This window comes from Mauremys reevesii, linkage group 17 (assembly GCF_016161935.1).
Source record: "Mauremys reevesii isolate NIE-2019 linkage group 17, ASM1616193v1, whole genome shotgun sequence".
NCBI lineage: Eukaryota > Metazoa > Chordata > Testudines > Geoemydidae > Mauremys > Mauremys reevesii.
The window spans coordinates 25,477,623-25,494,647 of record NC_052639.1 but is presented as its reverse complement, the minus strand read 5'-3'; the positions used below and the strand labels follow the sequence as shown (position 1 = coordinate 25,494,647).

The following is a 17,025-nucleotide window of genomic DNA, read 5'->3' as shown; positions in this document are numbered from 1 at the left end:
AGCAGAAAAGGGTACAAACGAGGGAGTTTGGGTGCTGGGTGCAGGGTCTGGGCTGGGACAGGGGGTTGGGGTTGGGTGCAGAAGGGGGCACAAGCTCTAGGAGGGGTTTGGGTGCTAGGTGCAGGGTCTGGGCTGGGACAGGGGTTGGGGTGCAGGAGGGGGCTTGGGGCTGGGTGCAGAGTCTGGGATGGGACAGGGGTTTGGGGTGCAGGAGGGGTTTGGGGGCTGGGTGTGAGAGGGGTTTGAGTGTTGGGTGCAGGCTCTGGGCTGGGACAGGGCGTTGGGGTGCAGGAGGGGTGCAGGGTGTGGGTCTGGGCCAGGGATGAGGAGTTTGGGGTGCAGCAGGAAGGCTGCCCTGGGGCTGGGGTGGGGGCCAGAGGAGGATTCCCAGGGACAAGACACTCACCCAGGCCCCACCAGGCTGCTGCTCAGGAGGTCCAACCGGGATAAGCCCTCCTCAGATTCGACTTGGAGTCACCTGGTGGGGCGGGAGGCTGCCATGCGCCTCCTACTTCCACAGGCGCAGCAGCCGCCTCAGCCTGCCCCCAGCGCCGCTCCCTGTAGCCTGCAGTGGCAGCGGCCAGTGAGGGAGCACAGTGTGGAGATGCAGGGGCAGGCAGAGACGCTTGGGGAGGCACGTGGGGTGGCAGGCAGGGCCGGGGATGCTCTGGGGTGGCACGTGGGAGTGGCAGGTCGGGCTGGGGAGAAACCCTGCCCTGAACATTGGTGGAGCCGGGCCCCTCGAGGCCCTGAATTTGCTGGAGCCCGGCACCACAGGCCCATATAACTCGCCGCCTCTGGCAAGGTTCATCTAGTCTAACCCCTGCCAAGATGCAGGACTTTGTGTGTCTAACCCACCCAGCTTCTCTCTTCTGGCTGGGGTCCCTTGACTGCAGCAGCTCCCCCGATCTCCTCGCTCTCCTCTTTCCCTTACTTCCTTCACTTCTCTGCCCACTGGTTTGCTGCATCTCTGAGTCCTCTCTATATGCCCTGGCCCAGCAGCTAGTTGCCCAGGCTACACTCCCATTGCCATCCGTGGGGGCAGCCTGGGCTGTGAGGGCTGCAGGTTTTGGTCCCTGGTCAATGCAGGTGCTATGGCTGCTGCACAGCTACGTGGTGACTCCTGCAGCCCATCACCAAACTGCGGGGCCATATTCTGCAGGGTGGCCTCCCTGGCTGAGATTCTGGGAGCAGAGAACCCCTGGGTCAGAGAAGGAAAATGGCCCACACAGAACACACTGTCAATGGCTCCCACAGACGTCCCCGTGACACCCGACTGTGCAGCCCAGAAGTTCTCCTGCTCCTTCATTGTCACCGCGGGCAAGAGTCTGGCAATGGGAATGGATTATGCATCTGGGCAAGGAGGAATTGGCCATGGAGGTGGAGGAGGACTTGGCTTTGCCCTCCTTCTCCTCCTCCTCATCCAAGTCGTCCTCTTCTGCTTTCTTCTCCATGACCACGTGCTCCATTCCCATGGCCAGGTCCTCCCCCTCCTCCACTTCCTCCTCTCTGGCCAGATCCTCCCTCTCCTCTGTGGCCAGGTTCTCCTCCTCCGTTGCCTCCTCGTCCTCTTCTCTGGTCAGGTCCTCTTCCTCCTGCTCCTTCTCCGTGGCCAGGTTCTCCTCCTTCTCATCTTCCTCTCTGGCCAGGTCCTCTTGCTCCTACTCTTCCATTGCCAGGTCCACCTCCTTCTCTTCTTCTTCCCCCTGCATCGGCACATCCTCATCCTCCTCCATTCCTGGGTCCTCCTAGTCTATAGTCAGGTCCTCTACCTCTTCTTCCGCCTCTTCTTCTTCCCCCTGCATGGCCACATCCTCGTCCTCCTCCATTGCCAGGTCCTCTCCCTTCTCCTCCTCCTGACCCAGATCCTCCTTGTCCTCCTCTGTGGCCTGGTCCTTCTCCATGGCCAGGTCTTCCTCTTTCTCCTCTGGAGCCAGGTCCTCCTCCTCTTCCTCCTGCTCCATGGCCAGGTGCTCCACTCCTGTGGCCAGGTCCTCTTCCTCTTCCTCCACAGGCAGGTGCTCCTCTTCCTGCTCCATGGCCAGGTCCTTCTCTTCTTCCTTTTGCTCCATGATCAGGTGTTCCTTTCTTCCTCTTCCTTTACCTTCTTCTTCCTCCTCCTTCTCAGTGATCAAGTCCTCTTCCTCTTCTGTGCAGAGGTCCTCCTCCTCCTCTTCTGCTGACAAGTTCTCTTCCTCCTCCTCTCCTCTGCTGCAGACACATTCTCCTCCTCCCCCTTTCCTCTGCTGCAGACACATTCTCCTCCTCCTCCTTTCCTCTGCTGCAGACACGTTCTCTTCCTCCTCCTCCTCCTCCTCTTCTTCCTCTTCTGCAAACAAGTTCTCCTCCTCCTTTTCCTCTTCTGTAGTCAGATTCTCCTCTTCCTTCTCTTCAGACACATCCCCCCCCCCTCCTCTTCTTCCTCTTCTGCAAACAAGTTCTCCTCCTCCTTTTCCTCTTCTGTAGTCAGATTCTCCTCTTCCTTCTCTTCAGACACATTGCGCCCCCGCCTCCTCCTCTTCTTCCTTTTCTGCAGACACATTCTCCTCCTCTTCTTCCTTTTCTGCAAACAGGTTCTCATCCTCCTCCTTGTTCTCTTCTATAGATATTTCCTCCTCCCCCTTCTCCTCTGTGTCCAGGTCTTCCTCCTCCTCAGTGGTAATGTTCTCCTCTTTCATCACTAGCTCCTCCACCTCCTCCTCTTTTTCACTAATCAGGACTTGCTCTTCCTGCTTCTCCTCCTCCTCTGTCTTTAGATCTTCCTCCTCTTCCTCTCTTTCTGTGTCAGGGTCTTCATCCTCCTCTGTCTTTTCCTCAGGGCAAAGTCCTTCTCTGACTGGTCTGTGGGGGTCTCTGCATCAGAGAGACAAGGGCAGAGGGTGACTCTTGCTGGGGAGGGGGGAAGAGGAAGGACAGGGGTGAGAAAGGATGGGGAGAGCAGATTTAATGTTTCTCCCTCCCATGTAAGCATCGAAAGGCAGAGAGATCCCCACAGTGTCCCTCTCACACACCCTCAGCCCCAGGACCCATTGCAGAGAGATCCCCACACTGCCCCGTCCACAGACCCCTCAGCCCCAATGACCCATGGCAGAGAGTTCCCACACTGCCCCTCCCATAGACCCTCAGCCCTGTGGCCCCATGGCAGAGTGGGCCCTTCACTGTCCCATCCTCCTGGGAGTTGCTCCAAATCATCAGGGACCCACTTCCCAGAAGCTCCCCATGCCCCATTGCAGGGGTGGCTCTGCAACTCCGCTGATGTCATTGAGCTCACGTGGCTCTGGCCAGACCCTGGGCTGGGATCCCCACAATGACTGGGACAGAGCGACTGGGTGTTAATGGCCCTTGCTCCTCCCCATGCCCAGGGGGTCTCCTCACCTGCAGTGGAGGACCACTCAGCCTCCGTGTTGCAGAGAACCTCCAGAGAGTAGCTGCTCTCCTCTCCGGCAACAGTTAAGCAGCTGAGGCAGCGATCCCCCAGCTCCTGCCCTGGGAATGCCTCCTGCTGGCCCACACAGCTGGGATGAGGGCAGGCCTTCCAGCAGAAGCAAACCCAGAGCTGCGTTGCCTGGCTCCTGCCATGGGCTGAGTCCTGCCTGCCCAGATTGAACTTAGGCCACCTCCATCTCGGCCTGGATGTTGTCTCTCTCTGCTCAGCACCAGCCCTGGGGGCTGGTTTCCTCCCAGTGAGCAAGGCCGAGCAGGACCATCTCCTGGGGTGGCCGGGGCCTGCTTCCCATGCCATGCGGATGGAGGGGCAGCTCTCTGTCTGGGGACGCTGGCAGCTGGTCCCCTCTGGCCCGGGGCCACCTTCCTCCTGAGATACCTTCTCAGCACGTCCATCCTGGAACTGAGCAGGGAGCAGCCGTGAGTCTGGGGCAACAAAGCCTCTCAGCAATGGGCCTGTCTTGCCTCAGGGGGAATGGAACCTGGGTCCTTAGAATCATAGAATCTCAGGGTTGGAAGGGACCTCAGGAGGTATCTAGTCCAACCCCCTGCTCAAAGCAGGACCAACCCCAACTTAATCATCCCGGCCAGGGCTTTGTCAAGCCGGGCCCTAAAAACCTCTGAGGATGGAGATTCCACCTAGGGAACCCATTCCAGTGCTTCACCATCCTCCTAGTGAAATAGTGTTTCCTAACATCCAACCTAGACCTCCCCCACTGCAACTTGAGACCATTGCTCCTTGTTCTGTCATCTGCCACCACTGAGAACAGCTGAGCTCCATCCTCTTTGGAACCCCCCTTCAGGTAATTGAAAGCTGCTATCAAATCCCCCCTCACTTTTCTCTTCTGCAGACTAAACAATCCCAGTTCCTCAGCCTCTCCTCATAAGTCATGTGCTCCAGCCCCCTAATCATTTTTGTTGCCCTCCGCTGGACTCTTTCCAATTTCTCCACATCCTTCTTGTAGTGTGGGGCCCAAAACTGAACACAGTACTCCACATGAGGCCTCACCAATGTCGAATAGAGGGGAATGATCACGTCCCTTGATCTGCTGGCAATGCGTCTACTTATACAGCCCAAAATGCCATTAGCCTTCTTGGCAACAAGAGCACACTGCTGACTCATATCTAGTTTCTTGTCCACTGTAATCCCCAGGTCCTTTTTTGCAGAACTGCTGCTTAGCCAGGCGGTTCCCAGCCTGTAACGGTGCATGGGATTCTTCCGTCCGAAGTGCAGGACTCTCTTGGCCCCTGCTGACTCCACCCCAGGGGGCCCCTCCTAGTGCCTGAGTCACAAGGGCTGCTGTGCCCTGGGGAAGTGTTTGGTGCCCAATAACAGACTAGGATTGTCATCCAGGCACAAGGGTACAAATCTATCACAATCTCCCAGTAACAACACAACAAGTGAGGGAGCTTATTGGGCAGAGGGAAGAAAGGCCTGGGGTTAAGGAAAGAACAGGAGCAACTAGACTAGTAACCCATCAACAATCACAGCATTGACAAGGGGCCCGACCCGCCCCAACCAGCTCCCTCCCAGCCCCTGCGCAGCAGAATGGGAGTTGAGTATCAGTTCTCTAGGGGCTGATGCTGCCCTGTGCTCCTTGGCCGGCTTGAAATTCACAAGGAAAACAAGCAAAAGGGATTCTTACCGGGTCTTCGGTCTGAGTGTCAATGGGCACCTCCCAGGCTGTGACGCGTCTCCCTCAGCTCCACTCCGCCAACAACCGAATGGAAACCAACCCCTTTGTCTCCGAGCACTGGCTTCTGATTGGCTCCTCTGCTCCACTCCTGATTGGCTCCTCTGCTCCACTCCACCAACAGCCAACAACCAAATATAAACTGACCCCTTTGTCTCCGAGCGCTGACTTCTGATTGGCTCTGGTAGTAGCTCCCCGCATGTTCCGTCTCCGCCCGGCATTCCAGGCATGCTGGGAAGCGGTATCCTGAGCCCTGCAGCCATTGCAGTGGCGGCTTAACGCACAGGGGGCCCATGCCCAGGGGCCTCGGGCAACTCGGGGGGCCCTGGGAAAATCTCACCATGCTCGGGCAGCATGATTTCGTTGGTGATTGTCTTGCCTGGCATCAACAACGCTTCTGCTCTCACTCGTTTTCCATCTCACCACTGGGCTGGACTCTTTCCCCTCTTCCCCTCCCTCTCCACCCCCACATTTCTTTCCCCTTGGTGCCAAACACAACACAAGAGGGAAAAACAAAAGTTATCATCACAATCTGCCGTGATGGCTAGGCTCTCCTTCTCGCATCACCCACACCCCAGGGCTTACCCTGAACCCCCTTTGCATGATGTTGTCACAGCTACAATTGGAAAGCACCCCACTGCTCCTGCACCCAGCATAGTCACGCTGCACAAGAGACTCTTGTCCCTTCCACTGGTATTAACCCCACAGAGCCCCAGGTCCAGCTAGGATGCACCTTATTTTTCTTTAGTACTGGGGTTCTCGTCCTCTCCTTCCTATCTCTCTTGGACTCCATCTGTGGGAGTGGACAGGAAGTGTTACAGACACACAGACCCTCCCCCAGCTCTCTCTGCACCCTGGGCTCACACCTGGTTGTCTCCCCAATCCTTGGCGCTGTCCAGCATGCCTCCCCCCGCAGAAGTCATAGAATCATAGAATCTCAGGGTTGGAAGGGACCTCAGGAGGTATCTAGCCCAACCCCCTGCTCAAATCAGGACCAATTCCCAACTAAAGCATCCCAGCCAGGGCTTTGTCAAGCCGGACCTTAAAACCTCTAAGGAAGGAGATTCCACCACCTCCCTAGGAACCCATTCCAGTGCTTCACCACTCTGTGAGTGAAAAGTTTTTCCTGATATCCAACCTAAACCTCCCACACTGCAACTTGAGACCATTACTCCTTGTTCTGTCATTGGGTACCACTGAGAACAGTCTAGATCCATCCTCTCTGGAACCCCTTTCAGGTAGTTGAAAGCAGCTATCAAATCCCCTGCTCATTCATCTCTTCTGCAGACTAAACAATCCCAGTTTCCTCAGCCTCTCCTCATAAGTCATGTGCTCCAGCCCCCTAATCATTTTTGTTGCTCTCCGCTGGACTCTTTCCAATTTTTTCACATCCTTCTTGTACTGTGGGGCCCCAAACTGGACACAGTACTCCAGATGAGGCCTCACCAATGTCAAATAGAGGGGAATGATCACATCCTCGATCTGCTGGCTATGCCCCTATTTATACAGCCCAAAGTGCCATTAGCCTTCTTGGCAACAAGGCCACACTGTCGACTCATATCCAACTTCTCGTCCACTGTAACTCCTAGGTCCTTTTCTGCAGAACTGCTTCCTAGCCATTCGGTCTCTAGTCTGTAACAGTGAATGGGATTCTTCCGTCCTAAGTGCAGGACTCTGCACTTCTCCTTGTTGAACCTCATCAGGTTTCTTTATCTAGGTCCCTCTGTATCCTATCCCTACCCTCCACTGTATCTACCACTCCTCCAAGTTTAGTGTCATCAGCAAACTTGCTGAGAGTGCAGTCCATGCCATCCTCCAGATCGTTAATGAAGATATTGAACAAAACCGGCCCCAGCACCGACTCTTGGGGCACTCCACTTGAAACGGGCTGCCAACTAGACATGGAGCCGTTGATCACTACCTGTTGAGCCTGACGATCTAGCCAGATTTCTATCCACCTTATAGTCCAATCATCCAGCCCACAGTTCTTTAACTTGCTGGCAAGAATACTGTGGGAGACCATATCAAAAGTTTTGCTAGAGTCAAGGAATAACACATCCACTGCTTTCCCTCACCCACAGACCCAGTTATCACCTCAAATAAGGCAATTAGGTTAGTCAGGCATGACTTGCCCTTGGTGAATCCATGGCGCCGCCGCCCTTGGTGGTGCTGAGTTCTGGGGGCTGGGGTGGGGGGGGTCCGTCCGTTTCACAAGCTGCGGCTCTTCCCACGTCCCCGAGCTCATGGTAGAATCCCGGCAGGAGTTTGGGGGGCAGAGGGGAGCTGCCCAACCCCCCGTAATCCAACCCTCCCCTTCCCCTGCCTCATTCCAGACGCTGAGTCCCAGCCCTGCCGCTGCCCTGGGGCAGGTGGGTTTCTAGTCCCAGTTGGGCCCCTCTCCCTAGGCCAGCGGTTCTCAGCCCCATCAGCACACCGGGCCGCCGGGTAGTGTCTGCACTGGGTGGCTGCAGCCCACAATGGCTAAGAGGTTGAGAACCGCGGCTCTGGGCCGAGTCTGTGGCTGCTCTGGGCCAGGCCTCTGCAAAGCTCCCGCGGTCCGTTACTGGGGCCATTTCAGCCACTGTCCTGGCTGGACGGGGAGCAGCGGGAGCTGGAGGAGGAGGGAACTGGGGGGGTCCTTGCAGCTCAGGGGCTGCCCGGTTAGAGCCCAGCCCTGGGCGGGAATCCCCGGCAGAGCCTGGTTCCTCGCTCGTTCCGTGTGCTGGTTTCCTGGAGCTAATGGAGTCGGCGTCCCTGCGGTGGAGGGGTGGGGGACTCCGAACAGACCCAGAGCCGTAAGCGAGGCGAAGGTTTGGCCTTCAGGATAGCTGGTGCCCTGTAGTGCATCTGCAGAACCGTGGCCGGGGGGAGTCTGGGGCTGGGATAGCCGGGGGCTGCGGGTCAGGATTGAGGGACACCAGCAGGGCTGTGGGGGGGGGGGAGCCCAGGGCTGGGATAGCGGGGGGCTGGAAGTCAGGACTGAGGGGCACCGGCAGTGCTCTGTGAGGAGGGAGGGATGAGCCCAGGGCTGGGATAGTGGAGGGCTGCGGGTCGGGACTGAGGGGTACCAGCAGGGCTGTGGGGGGCGGGGGTGAGCCCAGGGCTGGGATAGCAGGGGCTGTGGGTCAGGATTGAGGGGCACTGGCAGTGCTGGGGGGGGGAGCCCAGGGATGGGATAGCAGGGGCTGCGGGTCGGGACTGAGGGGCACCGGCAGGGCCGTGGGGTGAAGCAGCCCATCTGGCTCTAGGTTCTCCTCTCGGTTTCCTGGGCACTGAAACATTCCCTGCTCCCCACCGACCCAACGAATCCGAGCTGGGGCGCGGGCGAGGCTGGCCCGGGCGCGGAGCTGCACGGTTCTCCCCTGCCCCGTCTCGTTTGTTTCCCGGCTGCAGGATGAAGAGGACGAGGACGATCCCATCTACGTGCATGGTGACGAAGGCTACAGCCCCAACCTCAGGGGCAACTACTTCCGAGATGGGCAAACCAAGATCGGTGAGCGCCTTGCCCTGCCCTGCCCTCGGCAGCTCCCCGGGCCTCTGTCTGGGAGGAGCTGGGAGCGGGTGGCTGCGTGGGTACGTCCTCTCTGGCTGTGTGAGCTGGGCCCGGTGCAGTCTGGGGCGACCTAAGCCACCCTACGTCACTGCCCTCTGCAGTCTGCCGTCGAGCAGCCTTGGCGCGCTTTGCATTGTGCCAACTGCCAACGGGCCTCCCGGGCTGTGCCGGGGGCTGGGCACAGAGATGCTCGTTGCCTCAGACAGAGGCACGAAGAGCAAGTGACTCTCCCAAGGACACCCAGGGGGTCACTAGCAGAGCCAAGAAGTGACCCTCCATCTCCTGCGTCCCAGCCCCATGACCCTCCTTGCTCTGCGAACATGTGCTCCCTAAATCTCTTTCCTCGGCATCATCATGTGGCAGAGAGTTCCACTGGCTAACGTACATTGTCCAGAGCAGTAATGAAATGATCCAAAGCCCCTTGCTTGGCCACGTTAACGAGGCTCCTCCTCCCCAGGGCCCTGCTCACCCCTGTGGGCTGCGGCTGCAGGGGCTTCCCGTTCGCCTGCGGGCGTCCCGCTGCAGAGCCCGAGGCCACGCCCGCTGCAGTGCCCGGGGAATCTCCGCTGAGGCTAGCGGTGAGGCGCCCCAGCTGGTGGGCTGCATGTGCCAGAGTGGGGCTGATGTTCCCTCCAGCAGGGGGCGGTGGTGGCGAGTGTGGCCCCCCCCCCCACTCTAGGGCCCTAGGGCTGCTGTCTCCCCGCCCCCGCGCCCATCCTGTGCGTGGTCTGGGTGTTTTATGATCACGGTGAGTTTCGCTGCTGCTCCCCGGCCCTGCGGGAGGCTCCCAGCCCCTGGCCCGCTGCAAGGCCGGACCGCAGCCCTCCTCCTTCGCCCCCGCAGACTTCGTGCTGGTGTGGGAGGAGAAGGTGCGGCCCCCGAAGAAGAGGAGGGGGAAGCTGGCGGCTCACGAGGCCAGAGGCGACCGGCCACGCGGGCACCACGAGCACTGGAGGAGGAAGTTCCTCAACAACCTGAGAAATGCCGGGCTGCTGATGGAGAAGGTGAGAGGAGAGACTTATACCGTGGGCCCCGGTATGTGCCTCCCTCCTCCGGTCCCGGCCGCATCCCTCCTGGGCCCCGGGCCCCTGCTGTGTCCCTCCCCCGCCCCCAGGTCCCTTCCATGTCCCTCCCCCACCCCCTAGGTCCCTGCCGCGTCGGGTTGCCAACTTTCTAATCACACAAAACCCAGCATCCCCGCCCCTCCTCCGAGGCCCCACCCATGCCCCGCCCCTTCTCCGAGGCCCAGCCCCTACTCACTTCATCCCCTCCATCGCTTGCTCTCTCCACCCTCATTCACTTTAACTGGGCTGGGGATGGGGTAGGCAGGCTCGGGGGTGGGTCGGGTGATGAGGAGTTTGGGGTGCAGGAGGGGGCTCTGGGCTGGGGCAGGGGGTAGAGGTGAGGGCTGTGGGAGGGAGTTTGGGTGCAAGAGGGGGCTGCGGGGTTCATCGTGGTTCCCAGCCAATGGGAGCTGCAGAGCCGGCATTAGGGTCAGGGGCAGCGCGTGGAGCCTCCCTGGCCGCCCATGTGCCTAGGAGCTGCAGGGACCTGGGGGCCGTGTGAATTCTGGGCAGGCAGGGAGCCTGCCTTAGCCCCGGGCCCCGGTTGTGCCGCCGACCGAGTCACCAGGGTCCTTTGTGACGGGGCGTTTCGCCTGGCAACCCAAGGTCCCTGCCATGTCCCTCCACCCCAGGCCCCAGGCCCCCTGTGACGATGCGGTTCTGGCGGGACCCAACTGCGAGTGCCAATTCAGGACCAATTGCTCAAACAGGGCAGTCACAGCCCATGGCTGGGGTTTCCACCTCTAAGGCAAACCAAACCAGCCAGACAGAGAGGACTTCGGTCTCACCCCACTGGCTAACCACAAGTCACACAAGGAATTTCCTTAGACACTCCAGTCTCCCAGTATCACCACCAGTGCACTGTCCTGGGGATGAATGGTTATGAAAACCAACACCCCAATAAAAGAAAATGGTTCCCTCGATCCCAAAGGACCAAGCCCCAGACCCAGGTCAATATACACATCAGATCTTACCCACAAATCACGCTGTTGCCAATCCTTTAGAATCTAAAATCTAAGGGTTTATTCATAAAGGGAACAAGGTAGAGCTGAGAGCTAGAACTGGTTACATGGAATCAATCACATACAGTGATGGCAAAGTTCTTGGTTCAGGCTTGTAGCAGTGATGGAATAAACTGCAGGTTTAAATCAAGTCTCTGGAACATCCCCCGCTGGGATGGGCCATCAGTCCCTGTGCAGAGCTTCAGTTTGTAGCAAAGTCCTCCAGAGGTAAGAAGCAGGATTGAAGACCAGATGGAGATGAGGCATCAGCCTTTTAGAGGCTTTACAGCAAAATGGAGTCTGGAGTCACCTGGGCAAGTCCCTGCACTTTGCTGAGTCACAAGGCGTGTCTGCCTCCTCTCCATGGGTCAGTTGTGTAGCTGATGGTCCTTAATGGGCCCTCAAGCAGGCTAGGCAGGGCTAACACCACCAGAAACACAGCACAAATTTGAAATACAGACAGTACAGAGCCAATACTCATAACTTCAACTACAAAATGACACATGCACCCAGACACCATAATCATAACCAGCCACCCATAGCCTGGTCTTAGACACCTTATATGATCCTTTACATAAGATTTGGTGCCACTACAGGACCTTGGTTGCAACCATGTTCTATATGGTCCCAGATCATATCAGTAACGTCACACCCCGCCATGGCCCTCCCCTCTCCAGGCCTGATCCCCCCAGCGTCACCCCTCCGAGCCCCAGCCCCCCACCCCATCCCTCTCCCACTGGGTCCAGGCCCCTGCTGCATCCCCCTCCCAAGCCCTGGCCATGTCCCCCCTTCCCAAGGCCCTGGCCCCCCACCACATCCCTCCCGGCTCCAGCCAGGCCTGGCTGTGGCTGATTGGGGTGACGGTGCATTGGGAGACTCTCGAGGCCTTGCTGGCCCCAGGATGCAGCAGTCGGAGAGAAGGCGGCTGTCCCCTGCCTGACCCCAGGGCCGTGTGTCCCATCCCTGCCCTACAGACCCTGGCCTGGAGCCCCTGGACGCAGGCACATGGCAGCTCTGCCCCCCTGGGGGCTCCGTGTTCAGCCCCCTCCTGCTTCCCCGCAGGAGGAGATGCTGAGCGAGCGGAAAACCATCCACTACCTGAAGCTGAGCGCCCCGTGGGACGTGCTGGTGTTCTACGCCGAGGAGCTGTGCCTGCGAGCGCCCCTGCAGGTCAGTGCACCTGGGGCGGCTCCCACCAGCCCCCAGTGCCCTCTGCTAGCCCAGTCCTGGGCTCCCCGCATCTCTGCCAGCTCCCTCAACCCCGACCCGCAGCCCCTCCTACCCCAGCCCTGGCTCCCACCCAGCTCTGCCCAGCCCTGGGCCCCACCCAGCTCTGCCAGCGCCCCTCAACCCCGACCCGCAGCCCTCCTACCCCAGCCCTGGGCTCCCACCCAGCTCTGCCAGCGCCCTCAACCCCGACCCGCAGCCCCTCCTACCCCAGCCCTGGGCTCCCCACCCAGCTCTGCCAGCGCCTCAACCCCGACCCGCAGCCCTCCTACCCCAGCCCTGGGCTCCCACCCAGCTCTGCCAGCGCCCTCAACCCCGACCCGCAGCCCCTCCTACCCCAGCCCTGGGCTCCCACCCAGCTCTGCCAGCGCCCCGACCCGCAGCCCCCTCCTAGCCCAGCCCTGGGCTCCCCCCCAGCTCTGCCAGCTCCCCTCAACCCCGACCCGCAGCCCCCTGCTAGCCCAACCCTGGGCTCCCGACCCAGCTCTGCCAGCGCCCCCCAACCCCGACCCGCAGCCCCTGCTAGCCCAGCCCTGGGCTCCCACCCAGCTCTGCCAGCCCCTCAACCCCGACCCGCAGCCCCTGCTAGCCCAGCCCTGGGCTCCCACCCAGCTCTGCCAGCGCCTCAACCCCGACCCGCAGCCCCTCCTACCCCAGCCCTGGGCTCCCACCCAGCTCTGCCAGCGCCCTCAACCCCGACCCGCAGCCCCTGCTAGCCCAGCCCTGGGCTCCCACCCAGCTCTGCCAGTGCCCCTCAACCCCGACCCGCAGCCCCTCCTACCCCAGCCCCGGGCGCCCCCCCAGCTCTGCCAGCGCCCCGACCCGCAGCCCCTTGCTAGCCCAGCCCTGGGCTCCCCCCCAGCTCTGCCAGCGCCCCTCAACCCCGACCCGCAGCCCCCACCTACCCCAGCCCTGGGCTCCCACCCAGCTCTGCCAGCGCCTCAACCCCGACCCGCAGCCCCTGCTAGCCCAGCCCTGGGCTCCCCCCCACCTCTGCCAGCGCCCCTCAACCCCGACCCGCAGCCCCTCCTACCCCAGCCCTGGGCTCCCACCCAGCTCTGCCAGCGCCTCAACCCCGACCCGCAGCCCCTCCTACCCCAGCCCTGGGCTCCCCACCCAGCTCTGCCAGCGCCCTCAACCCCGACCCGCAGCCCCCTACCCCAGCCCTGGGCTCCCACCCAGCTCTGCCAGCGCCCCTCAACCCCGACCCGCAGCCCCCACCTACCCCAGCCCTGGGCTCCCCCCCCCAGCTCTGCCAGTGCCCCGACCCGCAGCCCCCTGCTAGCCCAGCCCTGGGCTCCCCCCTAGCTCTGCCAGCGCCCCTCAACCCCGACCCGCAACCCCTCCTACCCCAGCCCTGGGCTCCCACCCAGCTCTGCCAGCGCCTCAACCCCGACCCGCAGCCCCCTCCTACCCCAGCCCTGGGCTCCCCCACCCAGCTCTGCCAGCGCCCCGCAACCCCCACCCCCAGCCCCCACCCACCCCCGCCCAGGGCTCCCACCCAGCTCTGCCAGCGCCTCAACCCCGACCCGCAGCCCCCTCCTACCCCAGCCCTGGGCTCCCACCCAGCTCTGCCAGCTCCTCAACCCCGACCCGCAGCCCCTGCTAGCCCAGCCCTGGGCTCCCCCCCTCAGCTCTGCCAGCGCCCCTCAACCCCGACCCGCAGCCCCCTCCTACCCCAGCCCTGGGCTCCCCACCCAGCTCTGCCAGCGCCCCTCAACCCCGACCCGCAGCCCCCTCCTACCCCAGCCCTGGGCTCCCCACCCAGCTCTGACAGCGCTCCGACCCGCAGCCCCCTGCTAGCTCAGCCCCGCCCCCCAGCTCTGCTAGGCCCCCCGTGTGCAGGAAGTAGTGGGGGGACTGGCCCCGTCTCCGCCTGCAGGTGACTGTCGGTCTGGGAGGTTCCCCTGGCCACCCCCAGCCCTGACGCTGTCTGTGCCGACCGCAGGCCCAGCCCAACCCGGACTGGAACAGCTCCGCCGAGGTCCTGAGGAGACTCTGCACCCCCAACGCCCTGCACCAGCACGTCCCCAACAAGCCCGCGGACTATTACACCTGCGCCTTCCGCAGGTCCAAGCTGGACAAGTGAGTCTCGGGACTCCCTCAGTTAGGTCCATCTGGGGGGCCAGGGAGGCCAGAGCTGCATTGGGAGACCAGAGCCCCATCTGGGCTCCCCTCCAGTCTCCCAGCCAGCTCCAAACTGAAACTCCCTCTCACTCAGCCTCCCCCCGGCTCCTCCCCCAGCCTTTGTGTCCTTTGTCCAGTTTCCGGGCAGAGGTGTCACCTGGCCGACCTCCAGCCCCCTTCCTGGGGTCTCATGTTCCGTGCTCAGGTGTCCTCCCTCAAGGCAAGTCTCCCATCCCCAATGCAGCCAGTCCCAGCACAACTCCCCTGCAGCCTTCCCAGGCCAGCACTCCCCACTCAGCATTCACAGAGCACAGCCAGAACATCCCCACTTCGTCACAGCTCCCTCCTTGCCTCCCTTCCCTGGCCCGACTGGCTGTTTGATTATCCCCAGGTTCCTGGGCAGCGACTCCCGACTCCTACTTCAGCAACACGCAGAGACATCGCATCGTGAGTAGGGTGGAGGGAGCATGGGGACCTCAGGGGCCTGCCCCACTCCCAGCCCTGCTCTGCCCAGGTCCGTAATTAACCCCGTTGCCCTAGAGGCAGCTCCACGGGCCCATCACATGGTGGGCAGCCAGATCGAAATCCACTGGCTCTCTAATGGGCTGATTTAAACCCCACCCAGACCCAACCCTGCCCCAGCTCTGTGTAGAAACCCCAACCCAGAATCATCCCCCTTCATGGCTTCGGGCCCAGCTCTGTGCTTCAGCCTCCGCAGGCCCCACAGCTGGTGGGAAACACTAGAACCAGTGACGTGTGTTTGAATCCAATCTCAGGCTCCAGGGCACGGCTGATTGCCTGGGGAAGGGTCAGGAAGGCTCCCTCTGCCCTGCACCTAGCATGAGCCAAGGGGAATGTGGGGGCATCAGAGCCGTGGGCAGCTCCTGCCCTGGGGGCTGGGCCAGAAAGGTCTATGGGAAGGCTCCCATTAGCATCCCAAGGCTCTGGTGCAAGGTCCAGGTGTGTGAGCTCCACAGGGCTGCGCCCAGCCGGGACTTGCTGGGTTCCTGCTCCGCGTGAGCCCTGGCAAGGGTGGACTTTGCTGACGGCGCCGCGCTCCTTGGGTCGGCAGGTCTATGAGATCCTGGCTCGCACCATCTACGGGAAGCGGAAACGTGCCGAGATCGGGATCAACCGGCTGCTGAACGAGCGGGTGTACGGCGCTGCCTTCCCGCTGCACGAGGTAGGGGCTGCCGGGTGGGCTGCTGTCCCTCCGGAGCTGGGATGGGGGGCCTGGGAGAGAGACGTCCTTCCGGAGCTGGGATGGGGTGGGGACAGACGTCCCTCCGGAGCTGGGATGGGGGGCCTGGGAGAGAGACGTCCTTCTGGAGCTGGGATGGGGGGCCTGGGAGAGAGACGTCCCTCCGGAGCTGGGATGGGGCGGGGACAGACGTCCCTCCGGAGCTGGGATGGGGGGCCTGGGAGAGAGACGTCCTTCTGGAGCTGGGATGGGGGGCCTGGGAGAGAGACGTCCCTCCGGAGCTGGGATGTGGGGACCGGGGGGCAGCTGCTGGCTCTGCAGGTCCTGGTTGGTCACTGCGGCCATTCAGCCGGCACTAGGCGGGGGTCCCGGGCAGCCGTTGGCAGCTCTGCTCCCTGGGCACTGCAGAGACCCTGCCCCATCCGCAGTCGCCCCTGGCTGTGCAGGTGGCCGACCCGTCTCCCTCTCTGTTGCCTTGACCCAGGGCCCCTTCGAGACGCCTGAGTCTGAGGTCCCCGATGAAGCCCTGAACCCTCGCCAAGTCCTCTACCGCTTCTGGGCCCAGTGGGGCTGCTGGTACCGGTACCAGCCGATGGATCACATCCGCCAGTACTTCGGGGAGAAGATTGCCATCTACTTCGCCTGGCTGGGTGAGAGCCCACCTCCTCCTCCCCTCTGTCCGCCTCTGCCCCCCTGCCCCCAGCGCCTCCCCTGCAGCGTCCCAGGGGCCAGGTTGGGGCTGGGATGGGGATCACGGGGATTGTTCCTGGAGCCTGCTGGACACACAGAGCCCCAGGGCTTCTTTCTGCCCCCAGCCAGGCTCACCCAGCCTGTGCTGCCCGGTGGCGCTGCCCAGGGCTCTCGGTGTCCGGCCGGCAGAGGCAGATTCCCGGCACCCTGACTGGTACAGAAAGGGCCGGGGGGCAGGACCGTGTGGGCAGGTCTCCTGGTTCTTTCCCTTGGTGCTGCCGCGAAGTGCCAGCAGTGCCATGTGGCTGGTGCCCCGTGCCCCTGCTTCACAGGGGCGTGGGCGGGCGTGGGGTGGAAGAGGGTGAGCGAGGTGCCATGCAGAGTCTGCAAGTGCCTTAGTCCTGCCCCCAGCCTGCCAGGTGGGGCGGGATCATTGTCCACATTTTACAGCTGAGGAAACTGAGGCACGGACGGGGGAGGGACTTTCCCCAAGCCACACAGGGCATCAGCCCTGGGGGTGAAACTCAGGAGTCTTGGTGCCCCACCCTTGATGGAGAGGGGAGGGGTCTCCCTGCCCGGTGTCGCCCTCCTCCGGGGGCTGGTCTCACGTGCCCGTCCCCTCTGCAGGCTTCTACACGGCCTGGCTGCTCCCTGCTGCGGCCGTGGGCACCGTGGTCTTCCTCGCAGGCCTGGTTGCCATGGGAACCAACACGCCCGCGTGAGTCTGTGGGGCTGGGGTTGGGAGCGCAGGAGGGGGGGTGTGTGAGGAGGACCCCTGCCATCCTACCCTGCCCCCCTCCCTGCCCCCCGACATCCAGCCCTCAGACACAGGAATTCGCAGGCTGCCGCCAGCCGCCGTTACTAGTGTGCGGCCTGGGTGCTGCCTTCTCGAAGGGCGGGGGGCGGGGGCGCTATAGGGGGTGGGGGTGCTATAGGGGCTACTCCAGCAGCTCCCATCACTCTCGCTCCCAGGCCCAGCAAAAGCCCCGGGTCACAGCTGTCAGAAGAAAGGAGGAGACACAAG

At 62.0% G+C, this 17,025-nt stretch overlaps 1 protein-coding gene across 1 annotated transcript in view; it reads left to right on the top strand.

The window, feature by feature from the left end:
* LOC120385157 (anoctamin-7-like) overlaps window positions 1-17,025 on the top strand; it is a 39,071-nt gene that overhangs the window by 1,871 nt on the left and 20,175 nt on the right. Inside the window, exons 2-8 of the mRNA XM_039504280.1 lie at window positions 8,532-8,631; window positions 9,535-9,695; window positions 11,731-11,926; window positions 13,932-14,068; window positions 15,183-15,293; window positions 15,796-15,961; window positions 16,629-16,719. Of these exons, the coding sequence (XP_039360214.1) occupies window positions 8,532-8,631; window positions 9,535-9,695; window positions 11,731-11,926; window positions 13,932-14,068; window positions 15,183-15,293; window positions 15,796-15,961; window positions 16,629-16,719 (962 nt within the window). The remainder of the gene's footprint in view (window positions 1-8,531; window positions 8,632-9,534; window positions 9,696-11,730; window positions 11,927-13,931; window positions 14,069-15,182; window positions 15,294-15,795; window positions 15,962-16,628; window positions 16,720-17,025) is intronic.